The 24,660-nt window shown below is 43.7% G+C and overlaps 1 protein-coding gene across 4 annotated transcripts in view; it reads right to left on the minus strand.

Moving 5' to 3' along the window:
• LOC140494253 (membrane frizzled-related protein-like) overlaps nucleotides 1-24,660 on the minus strand; it is a 75,895-nt gene that overhangs the window by 42,422 nt on the left and 8,813 nt on the right. For all 4 annotated transcript variants that reach the window (XM_072593500.1, XM_072593499.1, XM_072593501.1 and 1 more), the window contains exons 4-7: nucleotides 17,694-17,822; nucleotides 14,632-14,826; nucleotides 8,822-9,050; nucleotides 2,586-2,716 (exon numbers count right to left, since the gene is read on the minus strand). In XM_072593500.1, the coding sequence (XP_072449601.1) occupies nucleotides 2,586-2,716; nucleotides 8,822-9,050; nucleotides 14,632-14,826; nucleotides 17,694-17,822 (684 nt within the window). The remainder of the gene's footprint in view (nucleotides 1-2,585; nucleotides 2,717-8,821; nucleotides 9,051-14,631; nucleotides 14,827-17,693; nucleotides 17,823-24,660) is intronic.

Genomic DNA, 24,660 nt, shown 5'->3' on the forward strand with positions numbered 1-24,660 from the left:
CTAGCCAAAAGAATAGCAGAGCAAAACGGCCGCAGAATGCTGAGAGAAATGATTATTGATGCCACAACAGACTCCGGAAAACAATTGGGAAACTTTGAACCAAAAATCTTCACTCACTCATGCAACAGACCGTGAAAGGGACAGACAGCGACAAACACAGAAAATGAAAAACTAGACCTGCAGAAAAAAACTAGACAAACTTACACAAAGTAACAACACTGACAACATAGAAGCTTGGACAACAAACTTATCTGACCAACCCTTACCAGACACTGAGAAAGCCATTTTAGTAAGAGGATTAAACTGCCAGGATGTGGACAAGAAAGATTTCTTAGCAGCATTAGAAACAACACTAAAAGACAACCAACTCACAGAAGAAACCCAACAAACTATCAGACAGACAGTCGCACCAACATTAGGCAGAAAAAAGGAAGGAAACACACTCAAACACAAGAAAGGAAAGCACTGGAAAGACTTAAAAAAGATAAAAACATTGTTATCCTACTTGCAGACAAAGGACACTTGACAGTCATTCCCAATCATAGAGACTACATTGAAAAAGCGAATGCACTACTTACAGATACCAACACTTACCAACAAGTGGCAATAGACCCAACCCCACAACTAGAGAACTAAATCACAGCCCTACTCAAAAAACTTCAGAAATCTGGAGAAATAAATAACACCACCTCCCAAAAAATGAAACCAGACGATCCAACATACCACGTTTCTATGGATTACCCAAAATTAACAAACCAGGAGCCCCCCTCAGACCCATAGTCTCACGACCTGGAACACCAACTTACAGAGTGGCCAAGGAGCTACAACAAAGACTAAAACACTTAGTAGAAGACTCACACCACTCTATCCACTCCAGCCAAGAATTTCTGAAGACCATCAAAGACACTAAGACAGAAGAGGATTAAATAATGGCCTCCTTTGATGTAAATGCCCTGTTTACATCAATCAACATTAACCTGGCCAAGGAAACACTGACAACATTTTTAGAAGACCCAAAGACACATACACTTAACACCACTAACTTCATCAGCAAGGACAGTATCATCAAGCTAGTGGACCTATGCCTTACTACACACTTCACCTTCAACAACAAAACATACAGACAAACCAACAGAACACCCATAGGATCTCCGATATCAGGGTTCTTAGCAGAGGCAATAGTACAGAGACTCGGATAAACAGCTCTGCCAAATATCCAACCCAAACTCTGGGTCCGCAATGTGAATGACACCTTTGTCATCACTAAACGAAACAAATTAGAGGAAACTTTCAAGACCATCAATAATACCCTCACTGGCATAAAATTCACTAAAGAGGGGGAAAACAACAACAAATTGCCATTCCTAGATATCACAGTAGAGCGAACAGCCAATGGGGAACTTCAAACCAGCGTCTACCGAAAACAAGACATACAGACCAAATACTGAACTACAGAATCAATCATCCCACACCCACAAACGAAGCTGCATCAAAACATTATTTCAATAAGCCACCACACACTGCAGCACAAAGGAACTATACAGAGCAGAGGAAAATCACCTATACCATGTATTAAAAAAGAATGGGTACCCAATAAGCATAGTCCACAGATCTCTCAGCAACAAACCCAAACAAGCAGACAAAACACAACCAGAAACCCTAGTCACTCTCCACTACATCAAAGACCTCTCGGAAATGACTGCCAGACTACTCAGACCCCTTGGCATCATGGTAGCCCACAAACCCACCAACACACTAAAACAGCAGCTAATGAACTTGAAAGACCCTATACAGACAACAAGCAAAATTAATGTCATTTACAAAATACCACACAAGAACTATAATAAACACAATGTTGGACAAACAGGCAGAAAACTAGCCACCAGGAAAAATGAACACCAACTAGGCACAAAACGACATGACTCTTTCTCACAAGTACCCTTACATACAGATGAGGAAGGACACCACTTTGACTGGGATAACACATCCATCCTAGGACAAGCCAAATAGAGATATGCACGAGAACTCCTAGAAGCATGGCATTCCAACCCATGGAACTCCAATAACAAACACATCGAGTTAGACCTCATCTACCATCCCCTGAGAAAAAGAGCAGGAAATGACATTACCGCAGGAAATGATGTTACCACAGGAAATGACATCACCAACCCAAAGAAACCCAAACATATAAATAGAAAACAGGAATTATCCACAGTGCTTTGCCCAGAGGTCCACTGAAGATGTTACTTAGTCGGGTGATGAAACGTCTGGAAATGAACCTTCCAGCTCAGCAAGTAAACCTACATCCAGAACCTCAATCTGAGCTACAAAACTTCTCAAAACTTGCTACTATTAATCAGTGGTAAAGATATCAGCTATCGTATGCAAAGAGAGAAATGCTTAATGTATGTGGTATTGGTTGAGCGGATGAACATTTCCAAGAAGTGGATGTCAATATAAATCCCTTTGATCTAAATATAATGATAACCATGGAATCAATAGGTAAGACTGCCCAACCCCCAGCCCTGTGTGCGATTATTCACATCCATCCCAAACCAGCTGGAGCAGATTTCAGTTCCACTTACTGTCACTTGATGCAATTATCCAGTATCGTGCTGTGAAACCATGACCAGCAACACTTGCATCTGACACAAAAGAAACTTTAAGCCGACTAGTGTTGGTATTGACAGTGGGAGGTACAACATTTCCACATAACCTGTTGAGAGGGAAGCACAAAGTGTTATAAAAAAACGAAGTCAGAATACTCATAACCTTCCTGCACTAGCCAGCTCGTGTTTATTCTGAGGTCTGATTTCCGGTCGATGAAGTTAATAATCTCAATGAAGTTCATAGCACATCGCCTGCTGTTTATTTATGAATGCAGTGAAAAGCAATAATATATGAATTTACACAAACTCTAAAGATTAATACTGAATATAATAATATAATAATGCAGAGTCTGGAAATCTGAATTTTGTTTTTCTTAAAAATGCCAACTTTATGAACATACTATGTTTAGTATACCTATTTCCTATTGAGGTAGCTACTATTCTGTTCATCAGAACTGACAGAAATTTGCTGATTCCTGTAAAAATGCCCATTTCACTGACACATGGCGTTTCCACAGCCTTTTTTATTCACTCAAGGGATTGGGTGTCACTAACTGAGCCAGCATTTATTGCCCATCCTTAGATGCCCTTGAGTTGGACAATAAATGTTGACCCAGCCAATGGTGCCCACACCCCATGAGTGAATAAAGCCACCTTTTTCTTTCCTAGTTCTGCATAAAAGCTTCAAATCAATTTAACACTTTCCTGGACAGTTCAGTTCAGTTCTCACTGCAAAGAAACATTTTATTATTTTTTTTAAAGATGCCATTTATCACCACAAGAGGGAACATGCTCACACTGTGATCTTATAGTCCTCAAGATTTCTCAGTTACTGGGTAGGTAGGAGGGTATCATTACCTGGAAGAACACGGGTAAAGGTGTATTAAAATCCATTTGCCGACACAGTGGTAGTGGGAGTGGTGTGTTTTTGGTAATCACAAACAAATATGTAGAACTACAAGTTAGCAATTTAATTTCCTTTTTAATTTTTCAGTTGAACCTTCCTCCACCACACTATCAGGATGCACATTCTAGACTTAAACCCCACATTGTGTGAATTTTCTTTTTCATATCAGCCTTTGCTGCTTTTTGGCAGTTACTTTAAACTTGTCATTTCATTCTTCATCCTTTCAGAACTGGGAAAGTTTCATCCTAACTACTCTGTCCAGATCACTCTTAGTGTTATGCTGTTAATTATCCATTTACCACCCGCAGGAAGCGGGGCAAGTCTGCTCTTCATGGCCGTTTTGATGGATTTTGTGGTTCAGTACTAACTTCAGTCTGTCCTCTCTCCTGTTTAGATTAGAGTGGTGCTGGAAAAGCACAACAGGTCAGGCAGCATCCGAGGAGCAGGAGAATCGATGTTTCAGGCAAGAGCCCTTCATCAGGAAAGGGCTTTTGCCTGAAATATCGATTCTTCTAGCTCCTCGAATGCTCCCTGACCTGCTGTGCTTTTCCAGCACAACTCTGACCTAAACTCTGGTTTCCAGCATCTGCAGTCCTCACTTTTGCCCTGTTCTCTCTCCTCCCTAATGAATTCTCCTTCCTGGGAAAAACCAGCCCTCAAATGTATGGTCCAATGACATTAGCTGCTCTTTATCATCTCTGGAGCAGACCCTAAGTGATTCCTAAAAGGACCATCATGTTTAACATTGTCACATGATTTAAAGTATCTCTATCAGATTCCCTCTCAGCATTCTCTTCTCCTGGGGCCACAGTCTGACCTTCTCCAGTTATTTGTAACTGGAATTCCTGAAATCTGAAACCATGCTCAGGAATCTAATCTGCACTCTCTTCAATGCTTTGACATTCTTCCTATAGTGCCATATATAGAACTGGATGCAATATTCAGGCTGAAGCCAAATTAATGTCTTATATAATTTCAATATAACCTCCTTGGTCTTGTATTCCAGGTGCCTTTAATAAAGCCTACAATATGGTATGCTTTATCAACCACTCTCCCAGCCTGTCCCATTGCCTTCAATGACCTGTGCACATTAACACTCAGGCCCCTCTGCTCCTGCAAACCCTTCATTATATGTTGTTTCTGCATGTGCTTCTTACCAAAATTCATTCTTTTTTATTTCTTCATGGGGCATGGATATCGTTGGCTGTGTTAGTATTGATTTCCCATCCCCGACCTGCCCTGGAGAAAGGTGGACAGCTGCAGTCTGTTTGTTTAGGTTGACCCCAAGTGCACTTAGAAAGGGGCCTTTAAGATTCTGAAGGAATGGTGAAAAATATTGGTGTGTTTGAAACCAGGTTGACCTCATTAACTACAAGGTCATTAATTGGGATCGCTAATCTGGGCCAATCAGGAAAGAGCTGGCTGACCCTATCTTGGAAGTGAACCCCAGACAATGTCAGCTGGTTGATATGGTCATCAGTAAACTGCCCCGCGACTGTAAGGCTGAATATCCCCCAATGCAGAGCCAGCTAATGAGGGAGTCCAAAGAGAGACAGAGAAACTGAGATGCTGGTACAGGGTCAGAGTGAAGGATGGAGTCCTCTCTCAGCTGGTTCATGACAAGCAGAGAGAATTGAAGCATCTTGTTTTTCCCAAATGCTTTCAAATGTCAAGTTAAGGTAGCAATTCATCATCAAGCAGAATACCAAATGATGGAAAAGCTGACCAGACAGTGGTGTTACTGGCCTGGGATGGCTGCTGATATTAATGACCACCGTCAAAAATGTATTTTTGCCAAAGCAAAATCCCCAACATGGGATCCCTGATCACCTGGAAACTTCTAAAGCTCCTTTCAATGGAATTACAGTCCTTCAACCGAGTTGTAACAGGATTGAGCACATTCTCACACTTACAAATGTTTAAACTAAAAGTTCACAAAGACCATTTCAGCCATGAGTAAAAGACATAAAAGAAACCAGGAGAAGCTCAGCTTGTTAATCTGAAAGCTTTGTTTGTGATGTCATGTGAATTGAGCTTCAGATCTCAGGCCCATTGGAGTGAATTGTCATGCATGGAGAAACAGAAACTGGAACAAGCTCTTTTTTGTTTGAAAGAGTGCAATAACTTGGATTGTACAAGGTTGGATTTTCTTTGTATTTCATGTATTGTAAATTAAATAAAATATAACAGTTCAGAAAACTGTCTGCCAGCTGGCTGCCCCCAGCCAGTGTACTGGGCACCAGTAAATAAAGGGGGACTTGGTGATGGGGTACTGGTCTCTGTGCACTTATCTCAGTTTTCAAGTCAGGATGTCGAGTGGTGGTGTCCCCATATATTCGTTGCCTTTGTCCTTCTAGACGTTAGAGATCATGGGTTTGAAGGCGCTGTTGAAGGAGACGTGGTGGATCTTGCAGATGAGATATCCTGCTGCCACCAAGTGCTGCTGGTGAAGGGAGTGAGGGTAGGAGGTGCTGGATGGGGTGGCCATAAATAGGCGGTTTTATCTTGGATCATGTCAAGCTTCTTGAACGTTATTGGAGTTTTGCCAATCTAGACAATTGGAGAAAATTCCATCACAAGACTGACTTGTGCTTTGTAAAGATACAGACCCGGCAGACAGGAAGTGAGTTACTTGCCACAATGGTCCTAGCCTCTGAACTGCTTTTACAGCCCCATGGTATTTATATGGTAACCCACAGGATGTTGATGTGAATATCAAGGGGAAATGGTTAAAGTCTCCTTTGTTGGAGATGGTAATGGCCTGGTACTTCTGCGGCATAAATGCTACTTGTCAGCCCAAACCTGGATCACAGAATCACAGGGAGAAAGTGAGGACTACAGATGCTGAAGATCAGAGTCAAAGAGTGTGGTGCTGGAAAAGCACAGCCGGTCAGGCAGCATCCAAGGACCAGGAGTATTGATGTTTGAAGCATAGGGCTTTTGCCCAAAACGTCGATTCTCCTGCTCCTTGGATGTTGCCTGACCGGCTGTGCTTTTCCAGCACCACACTCTTTGACACAGAATCACAGACTTATTCAGTGCAGAAAAATCTCATTAAGCCTTTCATGTCTTCAAGTAGGCATCTTCACTCAGCGCCATCATCCTGCCGCCTTCCTGCACATTCTTCATTTTAAACAACCACATCTTTCCATCCTGCCTCTATCACCCTCCGAGACAGTCCGTCCAAACCCGAATCATATCTCTTTTGGTTTTTTTGATTAATGCTTTAAAGCTGTGCCCTCTCACGCTTGATCCTTTCATGGAGGGGAACACCTTCTCCTTCTTTACTTAGTTCAGATATTACATAATTTTTTACTCATCAATCTATTCTCATAACTTAAATTCTTCATCCCTGGAATCATTCTTGTGAAATTCTTCCAGACTCTCTTCTTAATGCCCTCACATCCTTCCTAAAGCATGGTGCCCAGAACTGGACAGTATATTTTAGCTCAGGCCATACTAGGGTCTTCTAAACATTTAACATAACCTCCTTGCTGTGATACAGTGTACCCTTTTAATAAAGCCAACAACACTGTAGGTTTTGTTAATCATTCTCTCAACCTGCCCTATCACTTTTAATGATTATATAAACATTCACCCAGGTTCCTCTCTCCTATACCCACATGATTTCATATTTTCTATTTTCTTCTTACCAAAATAAATCACCTCACACTTCTCTGCACTGAACAGCTATCCACCCACTCCAACTTGTCCATGTGTTTTTAAAGTTCTGTCCTCCTCACAGTTTACAATGCTTTGAAGTTTCCTATCATGTGCAATTTTTGAAACTGTCCTCTGCACACCAAGATCATTGATGTGTATTGAGATACACATGGGTCCCAGCACTGACTTCAGGGGAAGTTCACTAAAACAGCTGAAAAACATGTATTAACCATCACTTGTTTCCTGTCACTCAGTCAATTATGTATCCATTTTGCTAGTGTCTCTTTTATCCCATGAGCTCTAACTTTGCTCCGCAGTCTGGTGTATCGCACTGTACCAAATGCCTTCTGGATGTCCATGCGCATCACTTTAACAGCATTGCCCTGATCGTGCTGGTCAGACTGCCCCTGCAGGTTGGATCTCCCTATCTAAGGGAGGGTATACCTGCCATGGAGGGAGGGAGTGCAGCAATGGTTCACTTGGCCGATATTGGGGATGGTGGGACTGTCCCACGAGGAGAGATTGGTTCAACTGGACCTGTATTCACCAGAGTTTAGAAGAATGAGTGGGATTCTGACTGAAACATCTAAAATTCTAACTGGGTTGGACAGATAAAAGGACTCCCTGGTAATCTAGAACTAGTGGTCACAGTCTCAGGGTATAGGGTAGGCAATTTAGAACTGAAATAATGAAAAATCTCTTCATTCAGAGTGGTCAACCTATGAAACTCACTGCTACAGAAGGTGCTGAAGGTCAGGTCTTTGTACATGTCCAAGAAAGAAATTGATAAATTTTTAGATCTTAAACACATCAAGGAGTATGATGTTACTGCACAGAGGCCAGTGTCCCCCTTTATTTCCTTGTGTACAGTATACTGGCTGTGGCCAGCCAGCTCCGAGTCACTCCCCTAGACTGAGGAGATTCTACATCCCCTGTTTATATTGTTCAGCCAGGGCTTCCTAATTTGGAGAGAGTACGGACTGCAGATGCTGGAAAACAGAGTTGATAAAATGTGGAGCTGAACCATCCTTTCCCCCTGCTCCTCTGATGCTGTCTGACCTGCTGTACCTTTCCAGCTCCACATTTTATCGACCCAGGGCTTCCTGACTGGCCCAGGTTAACTTACCTGAGTCAAGGATCCCATAGTCAACAAAGTCCACCTGGTTCCAATTACTACAGGATACACAGAGAAAGCAAGAATATAGGAGGGCGGCATCAGCCATGATCATAATGAACCTGGAGGTTCGAAGGGTCAAACAGCCTCCTCCTGTTCCTAATGTCTATGTTTCTAAACATCTCTGTTACTTCCTCAAAATAGTCCAGTAAGTCAATTGGGGATAACTTCCCATTAGGAAATTGATGCTTTCCAGGACTTCAGCATTTGGATATGGACTGCTTCAATATCTGACATCACTAATGGTGCTGAACATTAGGAACTGGATGGAGAAGGTCAAAACAAGATTAGTAACACATGGGTTCAAACTGCTTTGTACACACCAACTGATTTTACTCTCTATTAAATCCGTACAGTCAGGCAGGATGTAAATTTCACCCAGTAAGCTCAGATAAGATTACCCCAAATTCACTGGTGATCTCCAGTCGGTTTCTTTTTGAACAGAATTTTGTCCGACTGCACACTGACCTTGCTATCTGGTGAGAGTGAAGTCCATTCTCTGTCTCCTCATGGAGATCAAGCCAGTCAAAATGACACGGTGTCTTTCCTTCTATATTTATCGAGTTGACCTTAAACCTGATCACGTAGCCCGGTTCCGCCACAATGTACCAAACACAGACCAGATTTGCCGGATATTGTGCTGGATAACGGGGGCTGGAAAATGAACCCTCAGGTGTTTGAAAAATCTCACCACACACTGAAAAAGAGTAAGCATGAATCAGTGCAGCCAGTAATTGGCAACTTGAACTTCCTCCTGGTGCCTTTCTTTAACGTGATAAGGGCGAGATGGAGCAGCAACATCAGTGATCAGTTCTGACTCACATCTCTGGGTAACCTCAGAATCATAAGAGTCGTAGAGATTTCCAGCACAGACAAAGCCCTTTGCCCATCGAGTCTGCCCTGGTCAAAAACAATAACCGAACTAGTTTAATCCTATTTCCCAGCACTTGACCCACAGTTGATAGTTCAATGTTATGATGATTTCTGCCCCTGCCACACCTATGCGCAGTTAGTTTTAGATTCCCACTATCCTATCAAGGGGAAAATATTTCCTTACATTGTCTTTAAATCTCCTACCCTTAACTTAAATCTGTGGCTCCTGGTCTTGATCGCTCCTCCCTAAATGGGCCCTATTCTTTCCCAAGTTGTCCTTTTAACCCGAATGTAAAATATTTGAGATTTCCTTTTACTTTACCTGCCATTATTCTTTCAAGCCCCCTTTTTGATATCTTAATTTCCTTTTTAAGTTTCCCCTTGTATATCTATTTTCCTCTGGGACCTCCCTGTTTGCCCTAAACCTGCCTTTCCCTCCAAACCTAACCCTGTACACCCCTTGTAGGAAGTTACAGTTACTGCAGACGCTGGAGTCTGTACTGAAAACAAAACATGCTGGAGATTACAGCAGGCCATGGAGTGAGAGTAAGCTCACATTTCATGTCTAGATGACTCCTCATTTGAGCTGACATGAAGTATGAAGGGGGCAGCATTTATGCAATAATGGGGTTTGGGTGGAATTCTGGGAGAGAGGCTGCAGATAGTAGACAGATTAAATAATTGGAATGGGAGAGTGGTAGAACAATGGTGTGGGGGGAGGGGAGAGAGGACATGGTGACAGTGAATGGAACAAGCTATAAGGAAAGGAAAGGAAAGGAATGGGGGTGGGTTCACAATCTGAAGGTGTTCAACCTCGATATGGAGTCCTGAAGGTTGTAAAGTGCCTAATCTAAAGATGAAATGTTGTTCTTCTGCTTAATATCAAGTTGACCTCAATCAGGTCCCCCTCAATCTCCTTTTTTCTAATGAAAACAATCTTAACCTACTCAACCTCTCTTCATAGCTAGCACCTTCCATCCCAGGCAACATCCTCATAAACTTTCTCTACACCCTCTCCAAAGTGTCCACATCCTTTTGGTAATGTGGCCCCCAGAACTGCACGTAGTATTCTAAATTCAGCTGAACCAAAGTCTTGTACAATTTTAGCATGACTTGTCAGCTCTTATACTCAATTCCCCATCCAATGAAGGCTAGCATACTATATGCCTTCTATCCACCTGTACAGCAACCTTCAGGGTACAATGGACCTGGATTCCCAGATCTCTCTGCTCATCAACTTTTCCCAAGGCTCTTCCGTCTACTGTATAATTCGCTCTCAAATTAGACTTCCCAAAATGCATCACCTCACATTTGCCTGGATTGAAATCCATCTGCCACTTCTCCACCCAACTCTCCAGTCTATCTATATTCTCCAGTATTCTTTGAAAGTCCCTTATGCTTTCTGCTACTCCACCAATCTTCATGTTATCTGCAAACTTACTGATCAGACCAACAATGCCCTCTTTCCAGATCATTCGTGTATACTACTCTGTCTCCTGTTGCTCAATCAGTTCTTTATCCACCTCACTAGAACACCCTGCACACTATGTCCAACAAATCTGAACTCCTCCCTTCCTACACCATCCCTCAAGCCATGTGTTCATCCTGCCTATTCTTTCATTTCTACCCTGGTTAGCACGTGGCACTGGCAGAAATCCTGAGATCCCTACCTTTGAGGTCCTCCACTTTAACTTCTCTCCTAGCTCCCTGAATTCTGCTTTCAGGACCTCATCTCATTTTTTACTTGTATCATTGGTGCCTATATGCACCATGACAACTGGCTGTTCACCTCCCCTTTTAGAATGCTCTGCAGCCAATCAGTGACATCCCTGACCTGAGCGGGGGGGGCAACATACCAACCGGGAGTCTCGTTTTTGACCACAGAACAGCCTACCTGCTCCCCTCACAATAGAATCCCCTATGACCATGGCCCTTTTTCCGACCCTGGACAACCGCTGCCCTCCCCTGGTGAGCTATCTCCCCCAACAGTATCCAAAATGGTAAACCTGTTTTGGAGGGAGGTGCCTTCCTACTTTTTCTCTGCCTTTTGGTCACCCTCTCACTGTCTCCCTCAGCAATTCTAACCTGCGGTGTGACCAGTTCACTATCCACGACCTCCTCAGCCGCTGCCAACTGTATACTAAGTCCTTACCTTCCCAGCAACCTCCTGATCCCAACGTCACCTCCACTCCTGCTCCCAGACAGGAAAAAAGAATTATTTAATCTGCTCCATCTACAGTCTCTCTCCTCCAGAACTCTACCCCTTCCCCCAGATAAATGCTGTCCCCCTCCACACTTCACATCTGCTCTGATCTACCTAGACTTGAAACGTTAACTTGCTCTCTCTCCATGGATGCTGCCTGACCTGCTATGATTTTCAGCTTTTTTTAAATTTCCTGTTCATCCCTTGACGTGCAAGGCTTACAGGATTTGTTTGTGCCACTCTTTATCTTTGGCCCATACTCTCTCTATTTCCTTCTTGAATGCGCTACAATCCTGACAGATTTACCTATTTGTTCCCAGTCCACTCTGGTCAAATCATACCTGCTCTTATTAAAATTGGCCTTTCTCCAGAATAGAACTTTGATAACAGGCCCATCCTTGTCCATTTCTAAAACAATCCTGAATCTAACAGAGTCATGATCACTGTCTACAAAATGCTCCCCCACTGTCACTTCAATCAGCTGTTCGGATTCATTTCCTAAAATTAAGTCCCTGGCGTGGACGAGTTGGACCGAAGGATCTGTTTCTCTGATGTGCAGCTCCCTGATGGCCACTGTCTTGTTGAGCCTTCTGTAAACTCTTCTGGAAATAGTTTTAAAATTCTGGTCCCTATAAACCTTTCACATGATGACTATGCCAGTTAATGTTTAGCTAAATTGAAATCTCCTACTATCACTACCTTATTACTTTTACACTTCTCTGCAATGTGCCGTTCTGCTCTTCTATTTTTCTCACACTGTTATCTGCCCTATCATTTATTCCCAGCAACGTGATTGCTCCTTTTTGGTTTCCCATTCTACCCTTATGGTTTCATTTGAGAAGCCTTCTAAGACGTTCAACAAGGTTCCTATAGTAGACTGGTGAACAAGGTTAGATCATATTCAAAATGTGTGGTGCTAGAAAAGCACGACAGGTCAGGCAGCATCCAGGAACAGGACAGTTGACGTTTCGGGCATCAGTATGAAGGGCTTATGCCTGAAACGTCGACTCTCCTGCACCTCCTGCCTGACTTGCTATATTTTTCCAGCACCACACTTTTCGACACTGATCTCCAGCATCTGCAGTCCTGATTTTCTCCTCAAGGTTAGATCTCATGGAATACAGGGAGAATTAGCCATTTGGATACAGAACTGACTCTAAAGTAAAAGACAGAGTGTGGTGGTGGAGGGTTGCCTTTCAGACTGGAGGCCTGTGACCAGTGGAGTGCCTCAAGGACCGGTGCTGGGTCCACTACTTTTCGTCATTCATATAAATGATTTGGATATGAACATAAGAGGTATAATTCGTAAGTTTGCAGAGGACACCAAAATTGGAGGTGTAGTGGACAGTGAAGAAGGTTACCATAGAGTACAATGGGAACTTGATCAGATGGGTCAATGAGTTGAGGAGTGGCAGATGGAATTTAATTTAGATAAATGTGAGGTGCTGCATTTTGGAAAGGCAAATCAGAGGAGGACTTATACACTTCATGGTAAGGTCCTGGGGAATGTTGCTGAACAGAGAGAGACCTTGGAGTGCAGATTCATAGCTCCTTGAAAGTGAAACTGCGTGTAGTTAGGATAGTGAAGATGGTGTTTGGTATGCTTGCCTTTATTAGGCAGTGCATTGAGTACAGGAGTTGGGAGGTCATGTTGCAGCTGTACAGGACATTGGTTAGGCCACTTTTGGAATACTGCGTGCAATTCTGGTCTCCTTCCTACTGGAAGGATGTTGTGAAACTTGAAAGGGTTCAGAAAAGATTTACAAGGATGTTGCCAGGGTTGGAAGGGTTGAGATACAGGGAGAGGCTGAATAGGCTGGGGCTGTTTTCCCTGGAGTGTCGGAGGCTGAGGGGTGACCTTATAGAGGTTTATAAAATCATGAGGGGCATGGATAGGGTGAATATTCAAGGCATTTTTCCCAGAGTTGGGGAGTTCAAAACTGGAGGCCATAGGTTTAGGGTGAGAGGGGAAAGATATAAAAGGGACCTAAGGGGCAACTTTTTCACACAGAGGGTGGTGTGTGTATGGAATGAGCTGCCAGAGCAACTGGTGGAGGCTGGTACAATTACAGCATTTAAAAGGCATCTGGATGGGTATATGAATAGGAATGGTTTAGAGTGATTTGGGCCAAATGCTGGGACTAAATTAATTTAGGATATCTGGCTGCATGGATGAGTTGGACCAAAGTATCTGTTTCTGTGCTGTACATCTCTATGACTCTGTGATATCCTAGTTTCCTGCTCGAATTGATTCCCTGATTTAAATTACAACACACTATTCTTGTTTATCTCTTTCCCTGCCTCACCTGAAGACTCCATATCCTGGGATATTGGACTCCAAACCTACCTCTCTCTCAACCATATCTCAGTGAGAACAGTTACATCATATTCCCATGTTTTAATTGTGACCTCAACTCCTCTGTCTCATTCATCAGATTCCTAGTCTTAGAATCAATATCATTTGTTTTCCTTCGCATTCAATGACCCTTTGTCAGGACTAGTTCATTCAGTGTGTAACTGATGGGATGAATGGCAGTGAAATCCCTTCACCTGGAGCACCAAGGAAATGAACAAGTTAATACAAACTTGCACCTGACCAGCACTGACCAATCAGAAACCGGGCTCCCTTTCTTCCACCTTGTGATGTTAGCAGGAGGCTTCCCTGGCTGTAGGCTCCCTTTCCAGAGTGGTATGGTGGCTCAGTAGCTACCTCACAGCACCAGGGATCTGGGTTTGATTCCACATTCAGGCAACTGTCTGTGTGGAGTTTGCACATTCTCCCCTGTGTCTGCAAATTAGGTGGATTGGCCATGTTACATTACCAGTCATGTCTCAGGACATGCAGGCTAGGTGGACTAGCCCTGGTAAACACAGGGATTGGGTGGGATACTGTTCAGAGAGCTGTACTCGAAGGCCTGAATGGCCTACTTCCACACTGTAAGAATCCTTTGAAAGGAATGTGCCTGAATAGAAACTAGGCCCAAGAACGTCCATTCTTGATTTTAAATCTTTCCCAGTTTAGGCTCCTCCCTCTGGCTCCTGCTGCTGACTCCTCCTGAAAGGAACGTGCCCGAATTGAAACTCAAAAAATTAATTCATTGGTTGAAAAAGAATATTCTGAAAAATTGAGGTGAGTGAGCAAGGGACTGGATGGGTCAGCTGTGTATATGATGGAACATCCTACATGGGTAGGGATACTTACATGGTGATGGTGTAAAGATCTGGGATGCTGCAGTAACTGCTGAATCACCAGGAAGTTCCAGGATCACATTCTTGGAGCTGGTTGCAGTACCAATGGAAGAGACTGTAAAGAGGCTGATGAAGGGCTGGTTACCATCATTTTGGGGAGTGATCATTTCCCCAGACTGATTCTCTGATGATTCCTGCATAATATATTCTATAAAGAGAAATTGAATGGATCTGGACAATGTTATCCATATTGACCATAGCGACAGATTTAGTCAGAGCTGTGGAATAATGCAGAGTTTTGGATACCTAAGTTGCATTATGGGTTTGGGACAGTGTTGTTGAACCCACCTTTCCATTCAAGTTTGTACCCAGGCTGCAAATAATGGAGAAAAACAAGAAAGGAAAGGTTTGTGATGGACAGAGGTGGTTGAACCTCATGGAGTCTGGGCTAGAACCTCTAGTATTTGGGCACATTGAACACAAAATCTCGGCTGATTCTCTAGTGCAATACTCAGGGAATTCTATGCTTTTTGAGGTGGGGTCTTTTTAAAGAAATATTAAACTGAAGCCCTGTAATCCACCTCAAAAATCATAGGATTCCCTGAGTCTTGTACAAGAGAATCAGCCTAGATTTTGTGTTCAATGTGCCCAAACACTGGAGGTTCTGTCTAATATACTAGCCCAGACTCCATGAGGTTCAACCACCTCTGACCATCACAAACCTTTCCTTTCCTTTCTTGTTTTCCTCCATTATTTGCAGCCATAAAAGAGAACATGACACTCGGCAATGAAAAGTTTGGAATCCTTCCCTAACGTTCTGGCCAGTATCTATTTCTTAATCAACATCACTGAAATGGTGATGTTAAATGGTCATTACCTCATCACTGTTTGTGGACTCTTCTTGTATGCAAATTGGCTGCTGTATTTCCTAGATTGCAACTGTAAAATATTTCATTGGATGTAAAATGTTTAGGACATCCTGAAGTTGTATAAAGAATTAGTTAGTGTAGATCCTTTCTTTCTTTAAGGCATTCTTGTTTATATGGCAAGTTCTCCATGCTCTCTTTGCTGACAATGTAGGAAAAGTCAACACATACAGGTACATCGATGGAAAGCTTCAATGTACCTGTTGGTGAATCACACATGTGAGATTGATGGTGAAGGTAACAGCCTGTGGGAAATTAAGCTTGTTGGATCCAGAATTGGCGGGAAGCAGAGGGTGATGATCGAGGGGCGTTTTTGCGACTGGAAGCTCATGTCCATCAGGATTCTGCAGGGGTCAGTGTTGGGGTCCTTGCTGTTCGTGGTCATGTAGAAATAAATTAGACTCGAGAGTTGATGGGTAAGTTTGTGGCTGATATGAAAATTGGCTGGATGGTAAATAGTGATGAGGATAGCCTTAGATTACAGGAGGATATAAATGGACTGGTCAGCTGGGCTAATGAGAGGAAAATGGAATTCAGTCTGGATAGGTGGGAGGTGATGCACTTGGGCAGGATGGATACATGATGTAAGGTAGGATTCTGGAAAGCACCAAGGATCAGAGGGACTTTGGTTCCTTAACGTAGCAGGACAGTGCATTACGTGGTTAAGAAGGATTTTCTTAGCCGAGGCAGAGAGGTTATGAGCAGGGAGGTGAGGCTGGAACAGTATAAAACGTTGGTTAGGCCACAGTTGGAGTACTGTGTGCAGTTCTGGAAGATGTGATTGCAGTGGAGAGGGTGCAGAGGAGATTTGATAGGATGTCGCACGGGCTGGAAACATTTAATTATTGAGAGAGATTGGACAGACTGTTTTCACTGGAGCAGGGGTGGAGATGATTAAGATGTATAAGATGATAAGGTAAATGGACAGGGGTGAGATGTATAAGATGATAAGGTACATGGACAGGTTTGAGATGTATAAGATGATGAGGCACATGGACAGGTTTAAGATATATAAGATGATGAGGCACACGGACAGGATAGAGATGAATAAGATGATAAGGTACATGGACATGTTTGAGATGTATAAGATGATGAGGTACATGGACAGGTTTGAGATGTATAAGATGATAAGGTACATGGACAGGGGTGAGATGTATAAGATGATGTGGTACATGGACAGGTTTGAGATGTATAAGATGATGAGGTACATGGACAGGTTTGAGATGTATAAGATGATAAGGTACATGGACAGGGGTGAGATGTATAAGATGATGTGGTACATGGACAGGTTTGAGATGTATAAGATGATGAGGTACATGGACAGGTTTGAGATGTATAAGATGATGAGGCACACGGACAGGATAGAGATGTATAAGATTATAAGGTACATGGACAGGTTTGAGATGTATAAGATTATAAGGTACATGGACAGGTTTGAGATGTATAAGATGATGAGGTACATGGACAGGTTTGAGATGTATAAGATGATGAGGTACATGGACAGGTTTGAGAGGTATAGGATGATGAGGTACATGGACGGGTGTGAGATGTATAAGATTATAAAGTACATGGACAGATTTGAGATGTGCACTTGCGATGCCAAATGCTGGGAAAAAGATTGTTGTTTCTCGACTGGCGTGGACTCAATGGACTGAAGGACTTTGAATTTCTAACTCTATGATGTTTTTCCGCACTGTTGACAATTTGGAGACGAATCATGTCTGTTGGAATAAGAATGATTGATTTAACAATTACCACAGTCTCCAAAAGCATTCTTGATTATTTCCTCTGATTTCCCCAATCAGGGTTGACTGGGGTAAGTTAATGCTGCATGTGGTGTTGGGGTAGGACAGACTGAACCAATTGTTTCTCCTTTCCCTTTTCCGTTGGTGATCTGTTTTCCAAGTTTATGATCCCAGTATTTCCTCTGAGCCATGTGCAAGTCATAACTGAGTCTTTGTCCATCACAACTGAAATCTTCATTTCTTATTAGCTCATGGGCAGTCACACATCATTGAGCTGTAACATTTGGATTATTGTCTGTAAGGACAGTCACACAACACTGACATAGGGAGTCAATGCTTGTGGTAGGCAGCCGAGGTCAAACAAAGGATCACTACCTCCTGCTTCAACACATCCAAATACTCACGGACACTGAAGGTGATCAAACTCCCTCCGATAGCCAGGATGCTCACAATTACAGACCCTATGACAAACAGCCAGACCAAACTTGAGCATGTGCCAGTTTTCCCACCGAGTGTTTCCCAGGAATCATTCACTGGATTAGGAAAAGATCAATTAATTAACAGCCTCCTGAATCCTTAGCCTACATCTTTGATTATTTCTTTCAGATATTGCTGAACCAACCATGCTGCACAATTGTCCATCTGTCCTATTGTCTCTTTGGGCTCTATCTCCACCCATCATTTACTCCTCATCCCACACCCCCCAGCCTATCTTCTGCATAAAATACATTTTCCTAGCTACCATCAGTTCTGAGGAAGGGTCACTGGACCCGAAACGTTAACTCTGATTTCTTTCCAGTGATGCTGCCAAATCTGCTGAGCTTTACCAGCAATTTCCATTTTTGAATCCACTATCAATGTTGAGAAGCAATTGATCAAAAGAGCATTATAGCTGAGCTTGGTTCTGTAATGCGTAATGAACAGGAAAGCCCAAGGCAATTCGCTCATAAGGTTAGCTAACAGCACAGAGCAGGAGTCAGTTGTGGCTCTTTCCAGTTCTTGAGCTTCAGTACAATACCAGGAAAAGGATTTTCCATGAATGAATTTCAAGAAGATCTTTCTAAATTAATTGTGGGATGTGGGCATCACTGGCTGGGCCAGCATTTACTGCCAAACTCTAGTTGCCCCTTGAAGGTGGTAGTGAGTTGCCTTCTTGAACTGTTGTAGTCCATCTGCTGTGGGTTCACCCACAATGCCTGTGAGGGAGGACATTCCAGGACTTTGACCCAGCGACAGTGAAGGAACGGTGATATATTTCCAAGTCAGGACAGTGAGGAGCTTGGAAGGGAACTTGAAGGGGGTGGTGTTCCCATGTATCTGCCGCCCTTGTCCTTCTAGATGGAAGTGGTCATGGGTTTGGAAGGTGCTGTCTGAAGATCTTTGGTGAACTTCTACAGTGCATCTTGTAGATAGTGTACACTGCTGTTACTGAGCGTTAGAGGTGGAGGAAGTGGATGCTTGTGCCAATCAAGTGGGCTGCTTTGTTGTGGATGTGTCATATTTCTTGAGAGTTACTGCAGCTGCCCTGATTCGGACAAGTGGGGGGAGAGTATTGCATCAAACTTCCCAACTTGGGCCTTGTACAGGGTAACCTCGATTATCCGAACAACATGGGTGGGCAGTATTTTATTTGGATAACCAAATGTGCGGACAACATAATTTACCCAAACATCGGGATCTTACAATCTTATTCGGATAATCTGAAATTCGGATAATCAAGGTAGCCTTGTAGATGGTGGACAGGCTTTGGGGAGTCAGGAGGGGAGTTACTCACTGCAGGATTCCTACCCTCTGTCTCACAACGTAGCCACTATGTTTATGTGGTGAGTTTGGTTGACTTTCTGATCAATGGTAACCCCCAAAATGTTGATAGTGGGGGATTCGATAATGGTAACACAGTTGAATGTCATGGGGTGGTGGTTAGATTTTCTCCTATTGAAGATGGTCATAGCCTGGCACTTTTGTGGCATGGAAGTTACTTGCCACTTGTCAACCCAAACCTGGATATTGTCCAGATCTTGTTCCATTTGAACAGGGATTGCTTCAGTATCTGAGGACACACAAATAGAGCTGAACATTGTGTAATCATTGGTGAAGATCTCCCATTCCTGCCCAATGATGGCGGGAAGGTCATTGATGAAGCAGCTGAAGATGGTTGGGCCTAGGACACTATCCTGTGGAACTCCTGCAGACATGTCCTGGAACTGAGATGACTGACCTCCAAAAACCACAACCATCTTCCTACGTGCCAGGTATGACTCCAACCATGAGAGAGTTTGCCCCCTGATACCCGTTGATCCCAGTTTTGCCTGAGATCCTTGATGCCACACTCAGCCAAGTGCAGCCTTGATCTAAAGGGCTGTCTCCCCCCTACACTCTGGAATTCAGCTCTTTTGTCCATGTTTGAACCAAGGCTGTAATGAGGTCAGGAGCTGAGTGGCCCTGGGGGAACCCAAACTTGGCGTCACTGAGCAGGTTATTGCTGAGCAGGTGCTGCCTGATAGCACTGTTGATGACACCTTCCATCACTTTACTGATGATTGACAGCCAACTGATGGGGGAGTAATTGGCTGGGTTGGATTTACCCCGCTTTTTATGTCCAGGACATGTCTGTGCAATGTTCCACATTGTTGGGTAGATACCAGAATTATAACTGTACTGGAACAGCTTGACTAGGGGAGCAGCCAGTTCTGGAGCACAAACCTTCATTGCTGATCCTGGAACCGTCGTCGGGGCCCATAGCCTTTGCAGTATCCAGTGCCTCCAACCATTTCCTGATATCACGCAGAGTGAATCGAATTGGCTGAAGATTGGAATCTGTGATGCTGGGGATCACTGGAGGAGGCTGGGATGGATCATCCACTTGGTACTTCTGGCTGAAGATTACTGTGAAAGCTTCAGCCTTACCTTTTGCACTGATGTGCTAGGCTGTTCCATCAAACAAAGAACAAAGAATATTACAGCACAGGAACAGGCCCTTCGGCCCTCCCATCCTGCGCCATTCCAGATCCTATACCTAAACCTCTTGCCTATTTTCAAAAGATCTGTATCCCTCTGTTCCCTACACATTCATATATCTGTCTAGATACATCTTAAATTACGTTATCGTGCCCGCCTTTACCACCTCCGCTGGCAACACATTCCAGGCCCCCACCACCCTCTATGTGAAGAGCTTTCCATGCATATTTCCCTTCAACCTTTCCTCTCTCACCTTGAACTCGCGACCCCTAGTCATTGAGTCCCCCACCCTAGGAAACAGCTGCTTGCTATCCCCCCCCCCCCCCAGTCTATACCTCTCATGATTTTGTAGACCTGAATCAGGTCCCCCCTCTTTCCAATGGAAATAATCCTAATCTACTTAACCTCTCCTCATAGCTAGCACCCTCCTTACCAGGCAACATTCTGGTGAACCTCCTCTGCACCCTCTCTATTGCATCCACATCCTTTTGGTAATGTGGCGACCAGAACTGTATGCATTATTCCAAATGTGGTCAAACCAAAGTCTTATACATTTGTAACATGATCTGTCAGCTCAATACCCCATCTGATGAAGGAAAGTATGCTGTATGCCTTCTTGACCACTCTATTGACCTGCGTTGCCACCTTCCGGGAACAATGGTCCTGAACACCCAGATTTCTCTGTACATCAATTTTCCTCAGGGCTTTTCCATTTACTGTATAGTTCGCTCTGGAATTGCATCTTCCAAAATGCATCACCTCGCATTTGTCCAGATTGAACTCCATCTGCTATTCCTCTGCCCAACTCTCTAATCTATCTACATTCTGCTGTATTCTCTGACAGTCCCCTAGACTATCTGCAAACTTGCTAATGAGGCAACCTACCCCTTCCTTCAAATCACTTATGTATATCACAAACAGCACGGATCTCTGTGGGACACCACTGCTCACAGGTCCCCATTTTGAGAAGCTCCTTTGCACTACTACTCTCTGTCTCCTGTTGCCTTGCCAGTTCTCTATCCATCTAGCTAAAACACCCTGGACCTCATGCAACTTTACCTTCTTCATCAGCCTACCATGAGAAACCTTATCAAATACCTTACTAAAGTCCATGTATATGACATCTACATCCTTGCCCTCAATCAACTTTGTCACCTCTTCAGAGAACCCTATTAGATTTGTATGGCATGACCTTCCCTGCACAAAACCATGCTGCCTCTCACCGATTAGCCCATTTTCTTCCAAATGGATATATATCCTATCCCTTAGTACATTCTGCAGTAGCTTCATTACCACTTATGTCAGGCTCCCAGGTTTATAATTACCTGGATTATCCCTGCTACCCTTAAACAAGGGACAGCATTAGCAATTCTCCAGCCCTCTGGGACCTCCCCCATTTTCAAGGATGCTGCAAAAATATCCGTTAAGGCCCCAGCTATTTCCTCCATTGCTTCCCTCAGTAACCTGGGTTAGATCCCATCCAGTCCTGGGGACTTGTCCACCTTAATGCCTTTTAGACTACACAACACTTCCTCCTTCCTTATGCCGACTTGACCGAGAGTAATCAAAGATCTATCCCTAACCTCGACATCCATCATGTCCCTCTCCTCAGTGAATACCGATGCAAAGTACTCATTAAAAATCTCACTCATTTCTCTGACTCCACACATATCTTTCCTCCTTTGTCCATGTGTGGGCCAACTCTTTTCCTAGTTACCCTCTTGCTCCTTTTATATGAATAAAAGGCTTTGGGGTTTCCTTAACCCTGCTCACTAAGGATATCTCATGACCTTGTGTAGCCCTCTTAATTCCTCATTTCAGATTGTTCCTACATTCCCAATATTCTTCCAAAGCTTCGTCTGACTTCAGTCACTTAGAGCTGAAAATGTGTCGCTGGAAAAGCGCAGAAGGTCAGTCACTTAGACCTTATGTATACTTCCTTTTTCCTCTTAGCTAGTCTCAATTTCACCTGTCACTCATGGTTCCCTAATTTTGCTATTTCTATCCCTCATTTTCACAGGGACATGTCTGTCCTGCACTCTAATCAACCTCTCTTTAAAAGCCTCTATCAAATGTGGATTTCCCTTCAAACAGCTCCTCCCAATCCACATTCCCCAGTTCCTGCCAAATTTTGGGATAATTGGTCTTCCCCCAATTTTGCACTCTTCCTTTAGGACCACTCTCGTCTTTGTCCATGAGTATCCTAAATCTTATGGAATTGTGATCACTATTCCCAAAGTAATCCCTCTACTGAAATTTCAACCACCTGGATGGGCTCATTTCCTAACACCAAGTCCATTACGGGTTGGACTACTTACATACTGCGCTAGAAAACCCTCCTGGATGCTCCTTACAAATTCTGCTCCATTGAATCCTCTAACACTAGGTGAATCCCAGTCAATGTTTGAGGATGAGGATATTTGTGGAGCCTCCTCCTCCTCCAGTGAGTTGTTTAACTATCCACCACAATTCATGACTGGATGTGACAGGACTGCAGAGCTTATGTCTGATCCATTGGTTGTGGGATCGCTTAGCTCCATCTATCACTTACTGCTAATGCTGTTTGACATGTAAACGGTCCTAATTTTCAGGTATGCCTGGTGCTGCTCCTAGCATGACTTGAGTTGCTAGATCTGTTTGAAGTCTGTCCCATTTAGCACAGTGATAGTGCCACACAACACGATGGAGGGTATTCTCAATGTGAAGGTGGGACATTGTCTCCACAAGAACTGTGCGGTGGTCACTCTTACCGATACTGTCATGGACAGATACATCTGCAGCCGGCAGATTGGTGAGGATGAGGTCAGGTATGTTTTTCCCTCTTGTTGTTTTCCTCACCACCTGCTGCAGACCCAGTCTAGCAGCTATGTCCTTTAGGACCCAACCAGTGCTGTTGAGCCCCTCTTGATGATGGGCATTGAAATCCCCACCCAGAGTACACTTTGTCCCCTTGCCATCCTCTAAGTGTTGTTTAACATGGAAGAGTATCAACTCATTAGCTGTGGGAGGACAGTATGTGGTAATCTGCAGGAAGTTTCCTTGTCCATGTTTAACCTGAAACCATGAGACTTCATGGGGTCCAGAGTCAATGCTAAGGACTCCCAGGCCACTCCCTCCCGACTCTATCCCACGGTGCTGCCCCCCCTGCTGGGTCTGTCCTGCCGGGGTGACAGGACATATCCAGGGATGGTGATGGTGACTAGGGCACAGTCATACTCATGGAATTATACCTTACAGAAAATATCAGGCTGTTGCTTGATGAGCCTGAGAGACAGCTCTCCCAGTTTTAGCACTAGCCCCTCGATGTTAGTAAAGAGGATTTTGAAAGAATATCAGGGCTGTTTCTGCCATTGTCTTTTCCGGTGCATAGGTCAATGCCTGGTGATCCATCCAGTTTCATTTCTTTAAGACTTTGTAGCAATTGGTACAACTGGTGGGCAGCACGGTGGCACAGTGGTTAGCACTGCTGCCTCACAGTGCCAGAGACCAGGGATTAATTCCTGCCTCAGGTGACTGACTATGTGGAGTTTGCACATTCTCCCCGTGTCTGCATGGGTTTCCTCTGGGTGCTCCGGTTTCCTCCCACAGTCCAAAAATGTTAGGTGAATTGGCCATGCTAAATTGCCTGTAGTGTTAGGTGAAGGGGTAAATGTAGGGGAATGGGTCTGGGTGGGTTGCTCTTCGTCGGGTCGGTGTGGACTTGTTGGGCCAAAGGCCCTGTTTCCACACTGTATGTAATCTAATCAGGAAACTGAATGGCTCGATAGCATACCCTGCAGGATATTAGTGAACCAGATGGGTTTTTCCAACAATTGACAATGATCTCATGGTCATCATTAGATACTTAATTCTTGATCTTTAAAAAAAATTGAGTTTAAATTCCACCATCTGCCATGGACTTTCTGGATTAATCGTCTAGCAATAATACCACTAGGCAATTTCCTCCCTTATTTGTTTCTTGAGACGTTTCTTCATTTGTCTGGGTTAGAGGAGCAGCAGTTAGCAGTATTAGAATCATTCTGGCAGCAATATAAATGCTGGATATTCGATCATCTTGTCATTCTCATGGTTGCAAACAATCTCTTACCAGGATTATCAGACCAGAAATACTCGGCAAACCCCTTGTCATAGAGTCATAGAGATGTACAGCATGGAAACAGACCCTTCGGTCCAACGCGTCCATGCTGACCAGATATCCCAACCCAATCTAGTCCCACCTGCCAGCACCCGGCCCATATCCCTCCAAACCCTTCCTATTCATATACCCATCCAGATGCCTTTTAAATGTTGCAATTGTACCAGCCTCCTCAACTTCCTCTGGCAGCTCATTCCATACACGTACCACCCTCTGTGTGAAAACGTTGCCCCTTAGGTCTCTTTTATATCTTTCCTCTCTCACCCTAAACCTATGCC

This window comes from Chiloscyllium punctatum, chromosome 23, assembly GCF_047496795.1.
Source record: "Chiloscyllium punctatum isolate Juve2018m chromosome 23, sChiPun1.3, whole genome shotgun sequence".
NCBI classification, from domain to species: Eukaryota; Metazoa; Chordata; class Chondrichthyes; order Orectolobiformes; family Hemiscylliidae; genus Chiloscyllium; species Chiloscyllium punctatum.